Source organism: Stegostoma tigrinum, chromosome 3 (assembly GCF_030684315.1).
Source record: "Stegostoma tigrinum isolate sSteTig4 chromosome 3, sSteTig4.hap1, whole genome shotgun sequence".
NCBI classification, from domain to species: Eukaryota; Metazoa; Chordata; class Chondrichthyes; order Orectolobiformes; family Stegostomatidae; genus Stegostoma; species Stegostoma tigrinum.
The window spans coordinates 33,041,580-33,066,495 of record NC_081356.1 but is presented as its reverse complement, the minus strand read 5'-3'; the positions used below and the strand labels follow the sequence as shown (position 1 = coordinate 33,066,495).

At 42.1% G+C, this 24,916-nt stretch overlaps 1 protein-coding gene across 6 annotated transcripts in view; it reads right to left on the bottom strand.

Moving 5' to 3' along the window:
- The window catches only part of plppr1 (phospholipid phosphatase related 1), a 107,958-nt gene extending 83,298 nt beyond the window's left edge, over nucleotides 1-24,660 (bottom strand). For 3 of the 6 annotated variants that reach the window (XR_007247191.2, XM_048527593.2, XM_048527592.2), the window contains exons 1-2: nucleotides 24,344-24,660; nucleotides 20,993-21,110 (exon numbers count right to left, since the gene is read on the bottom strand). Coding sequence is in view for 5 of the 6 variants with exons in the window: in XM_048527593.2 (XP_048383550.1) it covers nucleotides 20,993-21,058 (66 nt within the window). In the remaining variant the exon portion in view is untranslated. The remainder of the gene's footprint in view (nucleotides 1-20,992; nucleotides 21,111-24,343) is intronic. The other 3 variants (XM_048527596.2, XM_048527595.2, XM_048527594.2) reach the window with 3 other exon arrangements.
- Between the last annotated feature and the right edge of the window lie 256 nt (nucleotides 24,661-24,916).

Below are 24,916 nucleotides of genomic sequence, written 5' to 3'. Positions count from 1 at the left end.
ATCACAGTCACCCATTATTTACATGCACTGAGTATGTGGGGTCAATTCAAAGCCAGTCCCTAGAATAAGGGGACTCTCTAAATTGCCTGTTTATAAACAATTATTAGGATGAAGTAATTTCAAGTTCCACCGAGATTTGAACTCAGACCACTGGATTCAAAGTCTAGAGTGCTAACCATTATGCCACTGACCCAGCTTTGCTATTAATCTCCAGGTTAGTTTTTAGTTTTTTTTAAAACCTTTTGCTACTACCATATTGCAATACTGCTTATTTCCCCCAGAACCCCTACTTGTGCAGGTCTCTCCTGTTTCTGTCAGCCAGGGCACCCTGATTTGGTCCAGGTTAACCACCTGAATCAAGGATCTCAGTCAATGAGATCCACCTGGCTCTCGTTCCAATCACTAAGTCCGGAGACGTAGGTCTGTTCTTTCCCTCGTAGCTTCAGAAAGTTTTTCAGAAGAAGGGTCTAGGCCCGAAATGTCAGCTTTCCTGCTCCTCTGATGCTGCTTGGCCTGTTGTGTTCATCCAGCTCTACACCTTGTTATCCAGGATATACTCAGCTATTTCCACAAACGTGGGGGTGCTACTGGCAGTAAATGTGTTTTTTGGTCCGCGTTGGCACTCTGGGCACCACTTCTCCAACACAACTACGGCAACATCCAATCCTGTCTACTAGACATGATTTCTTGCCAATATTTTCATTTCGGTGGAGTTCAGCCCAATATTGGGCAGCAAACCTTTCATAGGACAATCACCTTTGCTCCCCACAGCTATATGCCATCTTCTACGGTGATCTGATCTTGCTGGGTCCGGTAAGGTTTCAATCCTGGTTATAAAACCTAGTCAAGTTTAAGCAAACAATGATCCCATTGTAGTTTCCTGTAGTACAGATTCTCTTGTTGGAAGATTTCCATGTGAATATTTGCTTTCCTAAAGTGATTAAATAAATTTGAGGCATTCCATGACATGGCTAATTAAAACAGGTAGCCACCATTTGCAAGCATGCACTTCACCAAGCAAGTCTTCTGCTTACAATAACTTTTGCCTCACTGTGTTAAAGTGCTCAAAATTCTTACCTACGAGACTGAACAGTATCCTTTACAGATCTAATCAATGCCAAATGAGCTGTGAAATAACTGTAATTTCAGATGGAAATTAACAATGATGGCCCTTTTGTTTCCCCATCACTATCAGTTGTTTTAGTTTTGCAGGAACAGGATCTTTTTGATGTCCACAGGCAAACATTGTCAGCGGTGACTGGAAGGGTGTCCAGAAAGAATAAAACCAGACTGGACTCTTCCAGGGGAGGCTTCACCAGCGGTGTATCTGTCAGTGGGTGGCAGCTCGAGGCATCCACATTTGCTATTTGGCCTCCTGGACGGTGTTCTAACTTGTACGCACTGAGAATAAAGGCCTACCGCTGAATTTGACTAGAAGCAGTGGGCAGCATGGCCTTGTCTTCTTTAAGTAGCCCCTAGCTGGGGTTTGTGGTCCATTATTATTACAAATTTAAGATCGTAAAAGGTATTGGTGGAAAATTCTTGATCTGAAGATGATTGCCAAACCTTTCACCTTTATCTGGGCATATTTGTGTTCAACATCATCCAGAGTCCAGGAAGCATACGCTATTGGGCGTTCCTCTCTGTTGGGCCATCAGTGAGCCAACAGGACTCCGATACTGTATGAGGAGACTTGGGATCAAATGGGCCAACACCTTGTAATGACGACAGCTGCTTTTTTACTTCCCTAAAAATTACTTATTGGCTATGTGACTATTTCCAAGCCCGACCCTTTCTCAATAGCAGGCGTGAGGCTATCAAGATGGAGGCCAGGTTACCTACAAATTTTCCGTAATAACTCACCAACCCAAGGAAAGACCTAAGCTCCAGTACAGACAAAGGAGCAGAGGCACCATTGATTGTCCTCACTTTATCTCCCATAGGGTATAACCCCGTCTCGTTGACTCTGCTGCCCAAGTAAGTCAATTGGAGAGCTGGGAACATGTTTCCCTTCTAAAGGTGTACATCCACCTGGGAGAAACATTTATGCACCATATTAAAGTTCTCCTATCGTTCAGTCTTGTTATTAGTTTGTCATCCAGATAAATGGAAGCCTGGAATACGCCTTGTAAACTATTCTCTACTGTCTGCCGTACTTCTGGGATCCCTCGTCTAGTCTTAATTACAGCTTTGCATGGTTCGTGTCAAGCTTTGCAAACGACAGCACCCTTTGCCAGTTTTCTGTGTAAGTCCTCTATGTGAGGGATCAGGTATTTATCCAGCTGTGAGAAATGGTTGTCCATTTGTTTAAAACCGTGCAAAGGTGAGCGTACTCCTCAGTCTTTACAAATCAGTATGACCAGTGCTGCCTGTTTCACAAATTGATGATTCCTTCTCTTTCTAGCCTCCCGATTCCTGCCTCTACATTTGCCCATAAGGTATGTGGCACTGGGCCGGCCTTACAGAATTGTGGGATTGCTTCCTGATCAACATGCAAGGTGGCCTTGGCTTCTTTAATACTCCCTAGACATTCCTGAAAAAGCTTCAGTCAGGCAACCATTTTCTTATCAAGGTGAATCTTTCTCAACAAATTCTGCCCCTATAGGTTTGGGTCCCAGCCTTTGTCTACAATCAGTGGTAACTGGGCCAACTGTGTCTCACTGGGGACTGAAACTGAAGTCATACCGTTAATCTGTAACAGTTCCCCAGTATGCGTCCTCAGTCTGGCTGAGGTCTTGCACAAACTTAGTGGTTGGGGTCCCGAGCGAATGTTGTTAAAAGCAGCTTCTGCAACCACTGATACAGCTATGCTGATATTGGGCTCCATGAGAACCAGGTGACTATTTAACCAGGCATTTATTTTTAGTTCTAATTCGGATGTTGCTGAGCAATTTAACTGTTCCGAACCACATATAGGTGGACTTTCCAGGGCATGGACTCTTTTGGATACCTGAAGTCAGGCCCTGTAGGACTATTTTGTTGTTGTTTTGAGTCCACATGCTGGCAACAACTACAATGGTTTGCCAGCCCAAACCCTGAAGAATATTTTAACCATTTGGCCAAGGCTTGGTTTTGCTATGGGGTGACCTTGGGTTCCTTCTGCTCAGGATATGCTCTGCATGAGGCTCTGTGATTGGCTACACTCTGGTGATGTTCCCCAAGCTCAGTCAAACAGGCCAGGGTGTCCACTTCCACTGGGATGCCCTGTGGTTCCCATGCTCCACTTGCTGCACTCTCTAATGACAAAGCCAGCTGTAATGCCGAAATTAAAACTGAAAGAACTGTGGATGCTGTAAATCTGGAACAAAAACAGAAGCTGCTGGAAAAGCTCAGCAGGTCTGGCAGCATTTGTGAAGAAAAAAGATCAGAGTTAATATTTCCGGTCTTATGACCCTTCCTCACAACTGGGGAAGTTATAGAGCCTGTTTGAAATCTAGTTGAGCTTCAGCTAGTACACACTTATGCATAGTTATATCATTAATCACACATACTAAATGGTCCTTCAATGTCTCATTCAGGGTCAATCCAAAATCACATACCTCTGCCACTTGTTTTAACTGTGTCAAAAATCCCAATACGGACCTCCTCACTGTCCTGGGCTCCCAAACTGCTGAATAGAAGCGATAGCATTTCAGAAACTCTGCAATTAAGCAGAGTTTCACCTGCACTTCTGCCAATGTGGTATACTGCATCCACTGTACCCGGTGTGGCTTCCTCTACATTGGGGAAACCAAGTGGAGGCTTGGGGACCGCTTTGCAGAACCCCTCCGCTCGGTTCGCAATGAACAACTGCACCTCTCAGTCGCGAACCATTTCCACTCCCCCTCCCATTCTTTAGATGACATGTCCATCATGGGCCTCCTGCAGTGCCACAATGATGCCACCCGAAGGTTGCAGGAACAGCAACTCATATTCCGCTTGGGAACCCTGCAGCCCAATGGTATCAATGTGGACTTCACCAGCTTCAAAATCTCCCCTTCCCCTACCACATCCCAAAACCAGCCCAGTTCGTCCCCTCCCCCCACTGCACCGCAAAACCAGCCCAGCTCTTCCCCTCCACCCACTGCATCCCAAAACCAGTCCAACCTGTCTCTGCCGCCCTAACCTGTTCTTCCTCTCACCCATCCCTTCCTCCCACCCCAAGCCGCACCTCCATCTCCTACCTACTAACCTCATCCCACCTCCTTGACCTGTCCGTCTTCCCTGGACTGACCTATCCCCTCCCTACCTCCCCACCTATACTCTCCTCTCCACCTATCTTCTTTTCTCTCCATCTTTGTCCGCCTCCCCCTCTCTCCCTATTTATTCCAGAACCCTCACCCCATCCCCCTCTCTGATGAAGGGTCTAGGCCCGAAACGTCAGCTTTTGTGCTCCTGAGATGCTGCTGGGCCTGCTGTGTTCATCCAGCCTCACATTTTATTATCTTGGATTCTCCAGCATCTGCAGTTCCCATTATAACTGAAAAAGCTGCATGACCGCAAGCAGTCAGAGGAGTTACTCATCTCTTTTCATCTGCCCCAATGTCAGTCATTTTCCTGGAAAAATAATGCATTTTCCATGTGCTAGGCCCAGTCTTCAACGGCAGAATCAAACAAGTCAAGCTTCCCAAATAAAGGCATGACACTAGAGATGCTTGCGCCAATTCAAAGACGACAGTTGCGAGTAAATTTTCTCCAGGAATGTACTACTTTCTCTCATCACCACCATAACTGCATAGAGGCCAGCAACCCATCACTAAGTCACCCTTTATTTACATGTGCATAGCACATGGGTTCTGGCCAGCCAGCCCAGAGCCCATAACCAGAACAAGGAGACTCTCTGAGACTCCTATTTATGTCTACTAGCCAGGACTCCCTCATGGGACTGTTAACCTAGGCCAATCAGGGGTCTTATAGCCATTGCAATCCCCCTGGTCCTCGTTCCAATCAATATACCACTTTCAAAGCTTAAAAGTATTGTCGCATAGTTCACTGGAATGAGACATCATGAGCTTTGAGCTAGATTGGATTTCCCTGTAAATTTGAAAACAATTTGCTGGAAGTGAAAGGAGAAAAGTGTGAGGCGAGGACAACAGAATATCTGCAACCTTGGAGAACAAAAGGGAGCTCTCCTTAACGAGTGAAATGTACAGATTAGGGAAAAAGAACAATAGACAAGGAAACGGAGTAAGTTGGAAATAAATCAGATACAGAGAGAGGAAATGGAAAAGTAACAAATAATGAAAAGTAGTCTATAACATTAAAAATTTAAAAGGTCTTTAGAACAATTGATTACCTTCAGGAATGAGAATCCACAGCTTTAATTCATACAATCCCTACAACGTGGAAGCAGGCCATTTGGCCCATCAAGTCACACTGACCCTCTGAACAGCATCCCACACAGACCCACTCCCCACCCAGGCAAGTAGAGAGCTGTCCATCACCCTGCTGACTTGTGCCTGATTCTTATCTAAACTCAATCTAAATATCTTGTTTCTTAATGCTTCTTGTGTTTGCTGAGCAATAAACAATATTTAATTTAGAAAAATGTATCCAATTTCAGGTGAATTAAAAACCTAAGAAACTAACGCCTTCAGCTTTTTACACTGGAAGAGTTTGAGATTTCTTTTGCCAAAAATGTCATTCCTCAAATCACCCCTGAACGGCCAAACTCAAATTTTATAATTTTGCTTTCTTGGGGCTCCCCTCGAGTGGAAATAGTCTAACTCCATCCAGTAAATCAAAACCTTTTAAAACACCACTATCGGATGGTGAAGGAGGTTGGGCAGAGATAGGGGAAGAATCCCATTTAATGCAGAACTGAACCACAAGCTATTTGCCCACTAGGTTCATGAGTGGGTCCTAATTATACTTGCATGATCCTTTTTAAATGGCCATGTTTTAAATGTCTCTGCTTTTTGCAGGCTGTACTACAAAAGGAAGCCTTTCGACTGTGTTGACAGTGACTCAGTAGAAACCAAGTGGCAGCTGGTGTTCTCAAAGGGAAGTTGTTTGTTTCTGCAGTGGGAGGATGGATAGCCCAATGCCTCCCCTAGTAACCTTCCCAACTGTCTCCACCGAAGGCCTGTCATTTTTCCATGTATCATTCAGAACAGGGTGTGATTAACAATACAGTCTCTGCTGAATCTATGTTGTGGTGCCACACTAAAGGTTTCGCCCACTAACTCAGATCCAGGTCTTCATAATATTCATTTCATAGCAGAGTAAATGACCCAAATGACCTAATTTCTGCTCCTATGTCTTATGGTGTTCGTGCAACTTAATGTGAATATTTAAAGCAGATAATGTCAGCCCATGAATCCCTGCATTTTAAACTTCTAAGCAGCCAGATCAAGGTGGGAAAAGACAAGGTAACAAATCTGCCACTCCAGCTTAATTACACCATCCTCAAACCCTCACTGCCTCTGCCTAGTTTCTGCCTTATTGAGGGAAGGGGAGCTAAAATATGACTCTTCAAACCTCCGCTCCCAGGGACATAGAAGCTGAGGAAATGAACCATGTTCTCACCAAATGATCATGTTCCAAACGACTAGGGCTCAATGTGTTTGGAATTAATGGAATCGATCCCTACTATGACGTACCAGGTAAGTGAACTCATTTAGCTGAGCCTGCAAATACAGCACCATTTCATTGCCGTCTTTGTTGCCCAGCAGATCCTGTATCACCACCAGATGGCAGCAGTGCTACATATTACTTAAACTATGGCCAACAGATGACGGTGGAGGAGTGGGGGGGTCTGGCAGTGAGGAGTGAAAATTATTTTGCCCTCAGAGCTCTCTTTAAAAATTCAGCTTTCTCATCGAAATGGTGCAATATTTCACTTGCAACAAATGGGAACTCAAAAAAACTCTCAGGGTTTGCATCTCTCTCCCTCAATGTACAGCTTTTTCACAATGCATATTTTCTTGAACGTGAGGGACTCTTTATGTAAACAACATTTTGATACAACGGTTTGAGGTGTCTTCGCTAATAGGCTGTATAGCTGAAACATGGCAAACTTGTGTCACCAACTCAAAACTGCCTGCAAAGTAGTTTAAGTTGCATCGTTTTTAGAAAAAGTACAAGATGTCTTTTCCAAAACCAAACCCTTAACAAATATTTAGTTGTTCCATAATTCAGGCAACCGTTTGTGAAGAATTCACAAATATTGCATTATATCAAATAAGTTAGATTTCCAGCTTAGACTTGGACCTAGTTTCACTGAATGTTCCCCATTTTACTACAATTCAGTTCAACAGTTCAAAAGTACTTTAGTTGCTGGGAAAAAAGCTTTGGAAATTGAGATATGAAAGGCACCAGATGAATGAAGCCTTTCTTCTCAAAATATCATCAATAGTTTGACAGACGGGGTTCTTTCATGAGTTTCATATTTAGGGTGGGTAATACAGCAGGCTCAAGTCAAGACTGGAACTGGTCGCCAATAATTTGAGTTGCAAGAAATCTAAAGCGATTAAACTGACAGCCGCAGAATCTTTTGCAATCATCTGAGGATGAAGAAGGGCCACATATACAGAGGTTTCATCTCAAACGGCAAGATGTTTGTCAATGCTCCTTCAGCACTCCATGAAGCATCAACCCAGACTATGTGTTGGTGTCTGAGTGAGAGAATTGAACTGACAAATGTGTGAGGGGCCGTAGATCTGCTGGTAATGTTGTAGGTTAAAGTCCAATACTTCAATATTTAGCAAGGATCTGGTTTTTGATCAGAAGGCCCTGTTTTTCTAAAAGTCTGAAACTCAAGTAGTTTTGTTCTGCTTCTCAAAATCTGCAGTTTTGAGGCTGCAGAGCTATCTCACACACCTAACCAAACCCTTGTATCAAGGTATCGTTCACGTGGATATGCTCCTCACATTCAGAATACCCTGCATTATGGATAAGGAATAAAATGTTTACACCTTTGTACCAAGAGCTATGGAGATAACCTGTTCCCATTCAACATGATTCAAATATTCTAATGCTGCAAAATTAGGAAGGAAAATGTATATTTTCTATCTTAAATATCTAAGAATAATGTTTTCCCAACACTACTTAAAGACCACAGACAGAGAACATGGAACTGTCCTTCATTAAATGTCACTGTACTGAAAAAAAACTATTTAAGATAGAGGTAACAAGTGCATGAGTCAGTGAATCAATGGTTTTATGTTATATAACCTGGGCAGGACTTTCTGAACTGTTCTCTATGTTGAGAAGGTACTAATTAAAGTTGGAAGCTCTGCTGAACTAAACCGGGGGTGGAAGAAGCTCAAGCAACAATGATTTGGTAATGAGGATGAATCTGTAAACTGAAGTGGATCCCCAAATGGTTCACAGCGGCTCCCAGTTCCATGGCCATATTCAGGAGACTCAAACAGCTGCCAAATTTCAGTCGAGCAGCAGAGAATCTACATTAGAAAACTCAACAGTCTCAAAGTAAAAGGCTAAACCACAATCCTTTCCTTAACTGAAGTCATTAAAATGACTAGAAGACTGAAGGCTCAACATTGAGATAAAGTGAATGTGTTGTGATGGCAAGTGGTATATCCTCGAGAACTCCTAGTTTCTCTTTGCATACTTTACACTGACTTCAGTGTGACTCAAACAGACCATTCAGGCCAAACCTCACAGGCTGCCTCTTCGTCCCAACTTCATCCAACCCTATGAGCGGATTCTTCTATTCCTTTCTTCCCCCTCATCTCAAGCTTCCTTTAAATCCATCTTGTTCTTGTCTCCGCTGTGTGGGTGTTGATGGCAGAACCAACATTTACTGTTCATCCGTGCTTACCTTTGAAAAGGCGGTGGTGAACCACTCCACTCCATGTGATGTGAAGTACAGATATGCTGTGCTCATTATTCTGTCATGATTATAATATGACTGAGTGGCTTGCTGGGCCATTTCAGAGCAGAGTGGAGAATCCAGGCACACTGCTGTGGATCTACAGGTTACACTTAAGTGTCATCCTGTACAAAGGGCAAATTTCCTCTGATGAAAGGCACTTTGGTGATTTCATCACAATTATCAATTTGTCTACTATATATATTCCATATTTATTAGCTCAGCTGAGAAATTTCAACTAGCATGGTGTAATCTGAACTCCCATGTCCCCAGACCTCTGATTAAGTAGTCCTAAATACCACTACCACCAACCTGACATTCTATTTTATTCTAATCTTGCCCACTTTTTGTGGTAGCCACCTCCTGGATAAAACAATTTCTCCCAGCATTCCTTCCGCTTTTACTAGTGAATACTTACTGTTTACAACCTCCTAAGCTTTGGGCCCCCTTTCAATGTTAACATCAGTGACCTGGATGAAGGAAGAGGGGGATTGTGTATCCAAGTTTGCAGATGACTCTTCGGAGCTGGCATAAATCCATAAGATTACAAGATAATAAAAGGAGGATTGGAGGCCACTTGGCCTCTCAAGCCAGCGGCTCATGGCTGACCTCACTATGACCAGGCGTGGTGCCACTGTTTAAGAAGGGTGGTAAGGAAAAGTCAGGGGAACTATAGACTTGACATCAGTGGTGGGCAAGTTGTTGGAAGGATTCCTGAAGGACAGGATTTACACGTGTGTGGAAATGCAAGGACTGATTAGGGATAGTCAGCATGGCTTTGTGTGTGCTAAATTGCCCATAGTATCCAGGGATGTGCAGGCTAGGTGAATTAGTTTGCCTTTATTGCACTTAATTGGTACACTTGACTTTATGGTCTGTGCATTAAGTTTAGGAGTTGGGAGGTCATGTTGCGGCTGTACAGGACATTGGTTAGACCACTTTTGGAATACTGTGTGCAATTCTCCCTGCTAAAGGAAGGATGGTAAGAAACTTGAAAGGATTGGAGGGTTTGAGCTGTAGGGAGAGGTTGAATCGGCTGGGGCTATTTTCACTGGAGTGTCAAACGTTGAGGCATGGCCTTTATAGAGGTTTATAAAATCATGAGAGTCATGGATAGGGTAAATAAGCAAGGTCTTTTCCCCAGGATGTGGAGTGCAAAACTAGAAGGCATAGGTTTAAGGTGAGGGGGAAAGATATTAAATGAAATCTAAGGAGCAACTTTTTCATGCAGAGGGTGGCCTGTTTATGCAATGAGCTGCCAGAGGAAGTGGTAGAGGCTGGTGTATTTACAACATTTAAAAGGCATCTAGATGGGTATATGAATAGGAAGGGTTTAGAGCGATATGGGCCAAATGTTAGCAAATGGGCCTAGCTGGCATGGACGAGTTGGACTGAAGGATCTGTTTCCATACTATGCATTTTCTGACTCTGACTCAATGACCTCAACTTCCCAGTTGCTTTGATTGTCAATTCCCTTCTAAGTTGAAAATCTGCCCAAATCATCCTAGAAAATATTCAATAGCCCAGTATCCTGTTTTCTCTAAGAGAATTCCAAAGACTAACAATCCTCAGAGGAGGAATTCCTTGTTTGAGTCTTAATGGAAGACCCCTGTTTTTAAACTGTTCCTCTAAGTCATAATGTCATGCAGCACAGAAACAGACCCTTCAGTCCAATACGGTCTGTGCTGACCAGATATCCCAAACTGATGTAGTCCCATTTGCCAGCATTTGGCCCATATCCCTCTAAACTCTATACCTGCCCAGATGCCTTTTAAATGTGGTAATTGTACCGACCTTCAGCACCACCTCTGGCAGCTTATTCCACATTTGCACCACGCTCTGCATGAAAAAGTTACCCCTCCGGTTCTTTTTAAATCTTTCCCCTCTCACTATAACCCTTGCCCTCTAGTTTTGGATTTCCCCACCCTAGGAAAAAGACTTTGGCTATTCACCCTTTCCATGCTCTCATAATTTTATAGACCTCTCTAAGGTTACCCCTCAGCCTCCGATGCTCTACGTAAAATGTCCCAGCCTATTCAGCCTCTCCCTACAATTTCATCCCTCCAATCCAGGCAACATCCTTGTAAACTTTTCTGCACCCTCAAGTTTAACAATCTTCCTATAGCAGAGAGACTAGAATTGTATCCAGTATTTTAAAAGTGGCTTTACCAATGTCCTGTGCAGATGCAACATGACATCCCAACTCCTGTACTTAATGCACTGACCAACATACCAAGCATGCCATATGCTGCCTTCACCATCCTGTCTACCTGTGACTCTGCTTTCAAGGAAATATGCACCTGCACCCTCAGGTCTCTCTGTTTGTATACACGACCCAGCACCCTGCATTAAATGTATAAGACCTGCCCTGATTTGCCTTTCCAAAATGCAACACCTGACATTTATCTAAAGTAAACTCCATCTGCCACTGCTCAGCCCATTGGTCCATCTGATCAAGATCCTGTTGTACTTTGAAATAATCTTCTTCACTGTTCTCTACTTCATCTCCATCTGCGAATTTACCAACCAAGCCTCCTATATTTGCATTTAAATCATCTATATAAATGACAAAAAGCAAAGGACCAGCACCAAATCTGAGCTGCACAGTCAGTTAAACCACTCAAAGGGGAGGAGTTAACTCCAAAATATCCCATCCTCAAAGCTGAAGCAGTTCCATACTTCAATGCTAAAGACAGGGCTGAAGCATTTGCAACCATCGTCAAGTCAACGATTCATCTTGACCTCCTGCTGAGGTCCCTCATGTCACGAATGGCAGTATTTGGCCAACTCAATTCACTGAATGTAATATCAAAGCAGCATTTGACACAGTGCAGTAAATATAGGAGCCCAAGAAAAACTAGAGTCAATGGGAACCAAGGAGGAAATAATCCACCAGTTGGAGAAATAATTAGAACGATCAAGAAGACTGTGGTTATTAGAGGTCAATCATCTCGGCTTCAGGACATCTGCAAAGTTGACTTTCTCAGAGTCATGTCATCACAGAATCCCTCCAAATTTGAAACAGGCCATTTGGTCCAACATGTCCACACCAACTCTCTGAAGAGCATCCCACCCAGACTCGCCCCCTACCCTTTCCTTGCATTTTCTCCATGGCTAATGCACATCGCTGGATATTTGGGCAATTTAGCATGGCTGGCCCACCGAACCTGCGCATCTCTGGACTGTGGGAGAAATGCACACAGCCACCAGATGAAGGTTTGTGGAGTTTGCACAGTCACCCAAAGCTGGAATTGAACCTGGGTCACTGGCGCTGAGGCAGCAGTGCTGACCACTGTCCTAGGCTCAACCATCTTCAGCTGCTTCACCAATGACCTTTCCTTCTTCATAAGGTCAGAAGTGGGAGTGTTCGCCAATGATTGCACAACGATCAGCACCATGGAGCCAGCAAGATGTCGGGGGTGGGGTGTCAATGAACAGAAACAAACTGGACCAACCACTTAAATAAATACGTGGTTACAAGAGCAAGTCAGAGGCTGGGAATCCCATAGTTGGTAACTGACCTCGTGACTCCCCACAATCTACAAGGCACAAGTCAAGAATGTTTTTTTTTGGTCAAGATGGGACGTGGGTGTCACTGGCTGGCCAGCACTTTACTACCCATCCCTTAGTTACCTTTTGAGAAGTTGGTGGCAAGCTGTCTTCCTGAAACACTACAGTCCATATTCTGGAATACCCCTGAGCTGGATGAGTGCAGCTCCAACTACAGTCAAAGTTTGAAACCATCCAGTACCACTTCCTAGATTCCACCATGAAGTGAAACCTTTTTGCAGTATTTCATCCCACTAGCCCCCTCACAGTTTGTAATACATTTCAAATAATTGTCCAGGTGGGAGCCAGGGGTAATAGAATCCTGGACAAAGTAGTGAGAGGGCAGAGAGTGCCTGATGAGGTTCAATATGGGGGAGAGTGTAAAATCAGCCATTTTGAAACTGAGATAGGAAAATTAAATTGATGATAGGAAATAGGGGCAGGAGGCAATTCAACCCCTCAAGCAAACTTCACCATTCAATTAGGTCATGTCTGATCTTCTACCTCAACACTATTTTCCTGTACTTTCCCCCATATTCTTTAGAATGTTTAATATCTAGAAATCTTTTGATGTCTGTTTTGAATATGTTCAATGACTGAGGCTTCATGAAAAGAATTCCAAAGAATTGTTGCCTTCCAATGTTCTCCTCCCATCTAAATTCGGAATGGCCTACCTCCTATCCTGACTCTTGTGTTTCTAGAACTCCAACCAGTGCAGACCTTCCTTCCTGCTTCTTTCTTGTTGAGCCCTATATATGAATTTTGAGTGTTTCAATGAGATCAACTCACATATTCTGAACCGCAGAGAATTATGAGCCAATGCCTTCAATCTGTGCTCGAGGTCTGATCTTGCCCTCGCAGGGAAAGGTTTGGTGAATCTTCATTGCAACGCCTCTGTGGCAAGTACTCCACATGTGGACTCTATTCAATTTCGCAATACTCTTTACTCCTGAACTCCAAACCTCTCACAATGAAGTCCAACAGAACCAGTTGCCTTTCTAATAGCTTATTGTATACCTCCAAAGTTAGCTTTCAGTAATTTTATGAACAAGTGCACTCCAATCTCTTTGGACAATAACACAGCCCAATCTCTGACCATTTAAGAAATATATTACATCTTGGTTTGTCTCATCAAAGTACACTTTCATAGCTTTCCAAATTATATTTCATTCTTCATATTCCTGTGCTCATTCAACCTGCCCAAATCTCCACAAAGCCTCTTTGCAACCTCCTCACCATCTCTCGTTCCTACCTACTGTGTGTCCTTGTCATACTTGGGAATGTTACATTTGATCCCCACATCAAAATCATTGATATAGATTGTGAGCAGCTGTGACCTAAGCACTCGTCTTTTTGTGGTACCTCACTAAGCACAGCTTTCCAAAGTGGAAATGACCTGCTTGTTCCCAACATTTTCTGTCCGTTAACAAATTCACAGATCAATATCAGTAAGTCACCTCAATCTTGAGTGCTGTGAGTTTTTTTTTAATTTCTAACCTCCTGTGTAGGACTTTATCAAAAGCCTTCTGAAAATCCAAAAACACAACAGCCATTGGTTCCACCGTGGCTATTCTGTTCGTGAAATCCTCAAAAAAATACAAAAATTCCCAACCAGCTTGCCAAGTATTCTTTCCTTTTTGTGTGTCCATGATCTGCCTGATGCAGATTATTTCTTAAATGTCCTGTTATTGCATCCTGCGTAACAGATGCTAGCATTTTGTCTACTACTGATGTCAGGCTAGTAAGTCTGTAGCTCCTTGTCTCTCTCTCTCTTTCTCTCTCTCTCTCTCTACATTATTCACTATTGGGGTTGCACCTGCTATTTAATAGTTAATAGCTTATTCATGTATGATAGTGTGAAGATATCAATTCCAGCCATTGAAGTAGCGCACAGATTTGGGATAGCGCAGGAACGTTATATTGAGCTGCAGATTATTCATGATCTTATTGAAAGCAGGTTTGAAGAGGCCATGTAGACTGTACCTACTCCTGCCCCAAATGTTTATATTCTTAATGGTGAGACACTGGAGACTATGAAGGTGCAAAACAACTTAGATGATTTTGGACACAAATCGTTAAAATCTGGTATAGATGTACAAGAAGTAAAACTAATACAGTGTTGGTCAGCAGGGTCTGGAACTTGGAGAGAAGTGATGATTGATATTAATTGTGCTCAGTTTAAGGAACTGTCCCTCAGGATCACACAATTAAGTGTTGCAGCACAGAAGAACGGCATTTAGCTCATCGTGCCTGGACTGGCTCTCTGAAATGGCCATTGTGAAATAGTGTCAATCTCCCGTCTTCCCCCTTAATGCTGCATATTGTTCCAATTTACAAAATCATCCAATGCCCTAATGAATGCCTGCCTCCACCACATTTCTAGGCAGTATGATCCTGACCTGAACTATTCCTGGTGGGAAGAAAATTTCATTTATTTCTTTTGCAAATTACGTTAAACCTCATAATGCTTTTGAGTGGCAACAATTTCTCCCTACTTACTATCCAAATTCCTTAACTTCCAACAGATCTCCTCTCAGGTGCCTTCTCTCCAAGGAGAAGAGTCTCAACTTCTCCAGTGCATCCCGATAAGTAAAGTTTCCGATCCCTGCAGATGATGCCCAGAACTGTACACAATATTCCTGTTGAGACCTAACAGGTGTCTTATACAGGTTCAACATCATGTCTTGCCCTTGTACTGTACAACCACATTTAAAACACTGAAGACATTGTCAGCTTTATTAACAGCTCTCTCTGTCCTGTATGCTTATACCCACGTCCCTCTGTTCCTGTTCACCTTATAGATTTGTACCTTATTTTCTATTACCTTAATGTGTTCTTTAATACCAAAATACATCACCTCTGCATTGAACTTCACCTGCTACCTATCTGCCCTCCCTACAAATTTATTTAGGTCCTTTTGAAGATCTCAGAATGGATGCATCAGCCTTGCACGGGTTACAATATAAACTCATGAACAATAATACCAGGTTAAATGTTTTTTCAAAAAAAAGCACAATTTGTACTCAGGTTAAGTGGCAATGTTAAGAGGTCTTTTTATCACATTGAAAACCATTCAAGAGATATACAGAACCTGTTTGATCTTGGGCAAATGGAACTCTGGATCAAGAGGGCATAATCCTAAAGTGAAGGCTAAGTGCTGTTTGCAGAGAAGCCTATGAAGCATTTCTTCAAATGGTGAAGTGAATCTGAAACTCTCTCTACCAAAAGTCTGTGGATGGCTGGGAGCAATTGAAATTTTCAATACAAAGACATTAATAGAAATTTATTCTGTAAAGCTATCAAGGGACATGCAGGAAAGCATCTATGGAGTCGGGTTACAGATTGGCAATGATCTATTTCACCCAGTACACTCATCACTTGCCACGTGTGAAGAACTGGCCACAGGCATGTGGTAAACTGATTTTTTTGTGGTCAGGTGAGAGTTTCAAATTGGATGGACATTAGGACCCTGCAGCAATCTATTTGAATGATGATGTGATTCCAGATGCCAACACAATCTACAACCATGACTACATCAAAGTTAAGTAGAACATTCTACAGAAGAAATGAAGTCAAAATCCTGTTGCTTACACCTATGAATGTATGTGGAATTTCACTTACCTTTAAGGAAGTGGAAGTGTTAAAATATTTAGTTGCTGCACCAAACTACTACTAAGAATATTCTTTGACAGAGGTGCTACCACTATTCAGTGCACTATCGTTCATTTCGTTCTATACCTCAATTCTATTTCATCCTGTTACAAGATATACCCAAACCTTTCCTTAACTTTTGTACCATGCAACAATTTTCAAAAATATCTCCATGGGATATGTGCATTGCTGCGAAAGCCAGAATCTGTTGCTCCAACCTACTTTCCCTGGAGATGTTTGTGGTGAGATGCCATTGTTAAACTGCTGCAGTTTGTCTGGTGCAGCTACACCCACAGTGTTGTCTGGAAAGAAGTTCCAGGGTTTGGACCCAGCAATGATGAGGGAATAGCAATGAGTACAATGGTTTGTTTCTTGCAATGGAACTTGCATACGGTGCCTTTCAGGTGGGACAGTTTGTGGGTATCCAAGCTGCTGCTAAAAAAATGGTTGTATTGCATCCTGCACTTAGTATGCTGTATGCCGACTTGATTGCCACAAGTTTGGCAAGCATTGAAATTTTATTGGACAACAATTAGACCCAGTTGATTTTAATTGAGAGACTGAATAGTAAACTCCCGTTCTTATGAGTATTGATGAACCAGAATTTTCTAAACAAAAACAGCACCAAATCTGATCATGGTGTAGATTTTCCAAACTCGCAGTCATGGTCTTAATGGAAGGCATACCCCATAAGGAACGCATTGTGCTCCATTCTTACAAAGCACATCAGTAGAAATATTAACTGATAAAGCCTGTACAACTGTCCAATAAACAATTAACATTGTCATGTTCAAAGCACATTTGTAATGTTATACAGTTTACTTAATTCTACTTAATCAGCTGGAGTACCATGGTCTAGGATAGGCTCCAGATGGATGGGGACTTTAGTTATGTGGTGAAATTTGAGGAATTGGGATTGTTCCACCTAAAGGAGAAAAAGCGAGTGATACAATTAAGGGAGGAATTTCAATTCATAAGAGTAAGAAAGAAGAACTTTCTACTGGTGACCAAAGGACAGGTGGGAGATGAAAATAATTTCTTTCACACAGTGAGTTCTTGAAACCTGGAGTGCACTGCCCGAAAAGATGACAAAACAGATTTAATAAAACGATCCAAAAGATAACGGAAGAAAAACTTGGAAAATAATTAACTTGGAGCATTACAGCAAGACTCAGCAAATGGAACAAGCTGGATAGCCAGCACACGTATCAAAGACTGGATACAATTTCATGAAAGTTTTGTCTATGCTGAAAACTGGGTTGGGTCTGCTCAAATCAAGGTGAGATGGAACCTTTGCAAACAGATGAGCAAGGAAACTGGATTTGAGCTAGCTCAGAATTCAAGACTCAATATCTAGTCCATTGCATATTTCTTCTGAGCAAATGCACTACTGCCTGCACAGCAGATATGTGGTCTTGGTCTCCCATAGAGTTCCTGATAGACAGAGGAGCAGGCCATGTGATATTGGTGAGAGGGGCAGTTCAATGTTTCTTTTGGTGAAGTGAGAAAGGAAAAGAAGCAAGATAGAGAATCACTGCAATGGTACGTCTAACTAAAGGGAGTCTGCGCCTTACCTTGGAGTCAGTTTATTGGTACCATCCACCATTAGTGTGGGAACTAACAGGGCACACTTGGCGCAGCATGATCATGGAATGTCACCTAGTCTAAATAGAAGTTGTTTATTGCATGTTAGCAACTAGTTATGGGATACATTGATAGGATAAACATTTAACAGGGAGACTTTGGAGAAGTTCTGAAGATAAGTTCTTACTCCTCTGGGATCCTAATCAGTTCTGTCCACAAGTACATGTGACATCTCTCAGTGGGTGATGCTTACGATACTTCTCAGAATTAACCCCTATTTCCAGACACAAACAACTGAGGACCTGTCCTCCCTTCTCACTTCCTGATTTACCATTTGAAAAGTTATGCTGGCAATTATTCTACTGGTAACCAGCTTTACACTGGTGTCACTGCCTTTGCTGCCAATCTTTCACACCATCGATCAGGCTGTTTTTCACTCTAACCAATTTTATCATTTACAAGTTCATCCAGATTTTCAGTCGGTTGATATTCAATGTGTTAATTATCTCCCTATTTCAAATTGTTTCCTGTATCTATCCTCTCTTACGCTTTCTGCACTCTTAGTTCTGAATGTCCTAAATTAAAGATTGCAATATCAATTACATGAAGCATCTCAAACACTGCAATTAGAATGCCTCTTTTTACACAAGTGGATATGGATCTTACCTACCTGTTCTCATAAATTCACGTTAGCTCAAATGAATTAATGGCCGAGTTATTCCTCACAGCCTTAGCCAGTATCTACCTTGATACATAGCGAGGTGACCAGAATTGTATGTAGTATTCCAAATGTGGTCTTACCACTATTTTCTACAGCCAGAACAGGTTGTCCCAACTCCCGTCCTCAATGCTGTGACCAATGAAGACAAGCATACCAAATGCCACCTTCAACACTGTGTCTATTTGTGAAACCCCTTTCAAGGGACTACGTACCTGTACCTTTAGGTGCCTCTGTTAGAATACACTCCCCAGGGCCCCACCATTAACTGTGTAAATCCCGTCCTTGTCGCTCTTACTAAAATGCAATAGCTCGCATTTATCTAAACTAAACTCCATCTGCCACTCCTCGGCCCTCTGGTGCAGTTGATCAAGATCTTGTTATAACCTTAGAAAACCTTCCTCATTACCTGCTCTACCACAAATTTTGGTGTCATCTGCAAACTTACGAACCATATCTACTATATTATCATCCAAACTGTTTATATTAACGACATACAACAGTGGGCGTAGTACCTATCCTCATGGCACACTGCTGGTCGCAAGCTTCCAGTCTGGCCACACCTCTCTACCATCACCCTTTGTCTCCAACCGTCAAGCCAATTTACTACCAAATTGGCTGGCTCTCCCTGAATCCCATGTGATTTAAACTTTCTTACCAGTCTAATGTATGAAACCTTGTTAAAGGCCTTGCTAAAGTCAATGTAGACGATGTCTGCCACTGTGCGTTCATCTAACTTCTTGGTCACCTCTTTGAAAAACTCAATCAAGTTTGAGTCAACATTTCTCATCCACAAAGCCATGCTGACTATCCATAATCACTCATTGCTTTTTCTTAAATGCAAGTAGATCCTGTCTCTTAGAATCCTCTCCAACAACTTCCCTCCCACTGACATTAGGCTCACCAGTCTGTAGTTCCCCTCGCAGTCTTTTTTAAATCATGGCACTACATTAACCAGCCTCCCGTCTTCTGGCACCTGACCCATGACTGTCATTGATACAAATATCTCTGCTAGGGGCCCTGCAATTTCTTCCCTAGCTTCCCACAATGTCCTGGGATACACTTGATCAGGTCCCAGGGATTTATCTACCTTTATGTGTTTTAAGCAGCATCTCACCTTCTGTATTGTGGACTCTTTCCAAGACATCACTATTTCTTTCCCTGAGTTCCCTAGCTTCTCCACAGTAAACACTGATTTGAAATATTAGTTTTGGATCTTACCCATCTCCTATGGTCCCACACACAGGCAGCCTCGTTGATCTTTCACGGACCCTATTCTCTCCCTCATTACTCTTTTGCCCTTAATATACTTGTAGAATCCCTTTGGATTCTCCTTAACCTTATCCACCAAAGCTAACTCATATCCCCTTTCTTCCCCTCTTAAGTGTACATCTACACCTCAAAAGATTCATTTGATCCCAGCCGTCTATATCTAACATATCCTTCTTTTTCTTGACCAGAGCCTCATTATGTCTTGAGTCATCCAACAGAGGATGTCCCCTGCCTTCAACGGACCAACAACATAAATTACAGTTACATGTCCATATAATTTGTCCCATGTGCAAATCATGTTGCTTTACCATGAGTGGGGTTACAGCACGGTGTTTAATTTGTTTTGTTAGTGGTTACATCACGAATCATCTAACACACTTAGATCTCTTTCAGCTTCCTCCTTGAGTAGTTTCATCTTGACCATGGTGTTTAATTGCTCCCTTTGACACAAATTCCCCTGTGCAAGAATAAAAATATGCTAAAATGCATTGTACCCTCATAATTACATCCTGCTGTATTCTAGACACTTTTTCGGCATTACGTGGGTTAGATGCTTTTGAATAGATTCTTTAAAGTATATTCCAGTAAGATATACTCCCATCTCTGGACGAAACTAGATAAAGCTGCAGCCTTCAATGGATCTGGAAACAATCCTGAGCCAATTATGACTTTATTACGTGTCCTGCATGTACATTTCTACCCACATCACAGCAGAAGCTTTCAATTATTAGGTGTTTGCAATTTTTCTCTTAAAACTCTTCCCATTTTACTCAAATCACTGATATAAAAATAAATTTATGGCTGATGCATGACAGGTCAGGATGCATTGAGAGACACAAGGACATGAGAAGTGAGAGCTTTTCGAGCCTGCTCCACCATCTTATTCACCATCATGTCTGATCTTCCACATGTACATCAGCTTCCTACCCATTCCCCACTATCCCTTTAACCCCTCTGGTACCCAAAAATTGAATGCACTCTTTCTTGCATATATTCAATGACAGAGCTCCAGAGTGTTCTGGTGAGGAAATCGCCAAAGTTTCACGCATGTTCAACTGAAGAAATTTCTCCACTCCTGAGTCCAAAATGGCAGATTCCTTATTTTGAAGCCATGTCCCATCTTCTAGACTGGTCGGACATTGGAAACATTCTCGCTTGCCAAGTCCCTGTCAGCCATTCTGACAATACAACAATCTGAAAGGTTAACTTTGTTTCTCCCTTCAAGCTACTTCCTGACCTGCTGAGTACTTCTAGCATTTTCTGCTTGCATTCCCCAATTCACATCTGCCTGACTCACACTTGTAGTGAGTCAAGCATTTCCAGCTGTTCTGAAGTAGAATACGAAAGAGACAGCCAAACATTTAAAAAGAATCCTGTATGCATGGTATTACATCCCCCCTTACCTCTACAAATATGAAGCATGGAATAATGGAGTAACTCCTCTGAATATTGCTCACTTCTGTAGCCATTCTGATTCATCAGATCACTCTTGGGAGAGAGATGAGTTTGAGTATTTCACACCTGCAAATCAATAACGACATTTTAACTGCAGTTTTAAACTGAATCAGTGCTCACTCAGACTAGAGAGATACAATTTAGCAACGGAGAAAGTATTCCTCCAGGTTTCATATTGCATCTACTAACATTATCTCCAGCACAGAAACAGGCCATTCAGCCTAAATAACCTAGTATTTATGCTCCATATTTGGATGGCTCAGTGGTTAGCACTGCTGCCTCACAGCACCAGGGATCCAGGTTCAACTCTACCCTTGGGTGACTATCTGTGTGAAGTTTGCATATTCTCCCTGTATCTGCTTGGGTTTTCTCCAGCTGTTCTCTTTTCCTCCCACAGGCCAAAGATATGCAGGTTAGGTGGTTTGGCCATGCTAAATTTCCCACAGTGGGCAGGATATGTTGATAAGCTGTGGGAAACACAAAGCTGGGTGTCTGGGTGGGATGCTCTTTTGAGGGTCAGTGTGGACTTGATGGGTTGAAAGGCCTGCTTCCACGTTGTATTCTATTCTTCCATAAGAAGCTCCCACCTCCAGCATCTCAGCTGTGGCTCACAGAATAGGGCTTAGCACAAAACTCAAGGCTTGCACATCATCACCAAGGAGTTGCTGCACTGTCAGCAATGCTGACTTTCAAGTGAGATTTTAAAGTAAGGTCCCTTCTACCCTCTCAGGAGAATAAAAGGATCCGAACACACTGTTTTGAAAAAAGCGTAGGAAATTTATTCCAGTCCCCTGGCCAAAATTTATCGCTCAATCAACAGCAAAAAAGCAATACAACAAATTATTTATTCATGATCACATTGCTGTTTATCAGACCTGGTTACATGCAAACTGGTTGTCACCTCTGCTAAATTGTGACAGTGTCAACACATTAAAAATATTTCATTTGAAGTACTTTGGACCTTCCTGGGTTCATTAAGTACACAATAGTAATACAAGTATTCTTTCATTCTATTGATAGATTCCTTATTTAATGGGTTTACCTCACTTCTCTGTTCTAAATGCATTACATTAGTCTTGTGATAATATGCAGTCTTCTCAATAAATATAACATTGAAAGGTAGACTGATCAATCTTTAATAAAACTTTAAAAAAATTTAAAATGGTCATACATTGAGTCTTGGTATTTCTGTCTGTATCTTAGTTATTTTAAACTCTTACAGGAACAATAAAAGAACACACATTTCTGCATACTTCTGGGTTGAAGTGAAATTGTCATGGCTTGCAGAAATTCTATGATATCCTAATTTTCAATCTATTCACTGTATTTGGAAAAAGGATATAGTTGAACATTGAGCTGCATTCTTATACATCATGTACATGTTATCATAAAATGAGTGGATATGATTGCTCCTTTAATGACAAGCAAGCGATTGCCTGTTCTGTTTCCCATAATTAACAACTCAGGAAAGCACATGGACAGCTACCACATGGTTACAAACCATGTGTTCCTTCCTTTTCATTAGCAATGCATTTCTTACAAAGGAAACGAGCATTCTCTCATTTTTTGAAAATACAAATTACCCCTAATTATGTTGATCTATTTTCATCTGTAGTCTAAATTTGGCTAAACACTAGACATGATTGGAGATCACTGATTTGTCTATTTTATTGTTGGCTCTGCTTACCTTGGGAATTGGCAAAACAAGGAATGCCCATCTTTTAAAAGACCTTGTTAACATTTTGCTCCTATTCATCGACATACATATGACAACTGTTGATAATAATCTCAAACAAAATCCCAATGAAGTATGAGCAATGGGAACAGAGCTCTTTTAAAAAAAACACATGGAATTTCTGAAGTTAATTTAAAGCAAACTTAAGGCCACAGTGACTGAAATGCTACAGCAATCCACAAAATGACTAACTTCTTCACAGTTCATATTGTTCCCTCATGATAATGTTGGATTTAGAGTTACCAGGTCGAATACACCAGGAACACGTTGCATTTGAACAGTAAATTCCTGTATTTAATATAGGCACATACTTAGTGCAAATTTATTTAAGAGACATTTATTTCATGCTTGCCTCTTTGAGCAGATGAGTTTGTTTGAATAACGTCCGTAGTAAATACAACTGGCTCAACTTGTACATAGACAAACGTGGATGAATACATCCAATGGTTTAGCAACATTGTTTAAGTTTATTTTTCAAAAATTTCTCATCAAATTAATTTTCTTCTGAGCAATGCCTTCCAACCCATAATGTTCAATTCAAACATGTCAGCTAATTCATCTTCCAATTGAAATCGCACATTTTGGCATCACTCAAAGTAAAGTGGTCCGTGCAGAAGCAGGTACACGTTTTCTTAAAGAGAAAAAGAAAATGTAGGTCAACTATAGTCACGCATGTAATTCCCCTACCATCGCTGAACTAAAAGGGCCTGAATCACCACGTTGTAATGTGAATAGATCGCTGAGAGACGGTTCTCCAGTAACTGTGGGCGTGCAGATAAAATCCAAGTTTTGCACAGGATTCACGCTGCACAGATCTAATACAGCCTTGTCACTTCTCTTTAACTGAGAGGACATCCCAGAACACACGATTATTTCTATACAAGTGGAGAGGAGATCTCTTTGTGAGAACAAACTGCCGCCCACTATCCAAAGACTGTTCTCCGTTAGATTGTAACTGCAATGTAGTCTCACACACACAAAAAAATACTGACTGTAACCTTCAGATTCATTTCAGGCAAAAACAAAAGTCGGGGGAAAGTTTATATATAATTTAAAGGGGAAGGTCCTTAACTGATCCCGTGTTGAGAGCGGGGGGAAACGTTGTCTCTCATCGCTTTGATAACATCAGCAGGGTTTACAAAAATGGTCCCAATTAAACAATGCAACGTCCACGGACCTTGAGAGAGCTCAATGTGAAAACACACCAAAACCATATTGAAACTGCAAAATACTAAGATTGCTAATTTAACCCAGGAAAACAAATGTCCTTTGTCCACACTAATATTAAATCAATTGTTGTAAGGCAGGACAAAATGCACAGTCTACCGTCACTGCCTAGAACAATAGGTGACAATCCCTTTTAAAAATAGTGAATCTGCTGATCCTACAATGTTCGATTATTCAGCACAAAACGAAACAAAGACTTTATCAAGCATTTGAGGTTTGAACAAGGAAGAATTGCTGCTGTTGAGTGGTGCTGAGTAAATGTGGCTCAGCTGTAAGAATGATCCCTACAAACAAAAGGAGCGACAGACGGGGAGAGAGGAAACGAGCTGGATCTTACCTGTGCTGTTTCCACTCGTCGACCAGCCCTGCTGTGCCAAGCTTCTGGCTCACCGAACGCACCATCAGGACAAACAACAGGAGCTGCCCCAGCGAGCGGGGTGAGAGCTTCCTTCACTCCGCTTGCCTTATTCCCTGCAGCAGCAGCTCATCTCCACTCCTCGCCGATTACCCGGACACAGCGGCACCATCCCACAGAACTGCCCCTCTGCTGCCACCCCTTGCCATTCACGTCTCATTTCCTGTCTGGAGGGGTTTTAAAAGAGGCGGGATCATAGGCGAGGCGAGTCACAGAAGTTGCTTAAAAACGGGATTCGCTTGCCTATGCCACACGTGTGCACAGACACACGTTACAACAGATGATGTTCTCTCAAAAACATAACACATTAAATCAGGATCTCTGTCCCTCATACACTGCTCCCTCACGCACACGGACTTGGGTTCTCTTTTTAAAAAAGAAATCGACAAAGCCCAACGAGCAAAACGGTCCTTGTTGATCTTTTGCTAAAAATTCAACTTAGGGGCTCTTGTGATGCCTCGAACCCTGGGCCAGAATGTCTGGGTTCGTGTCCCA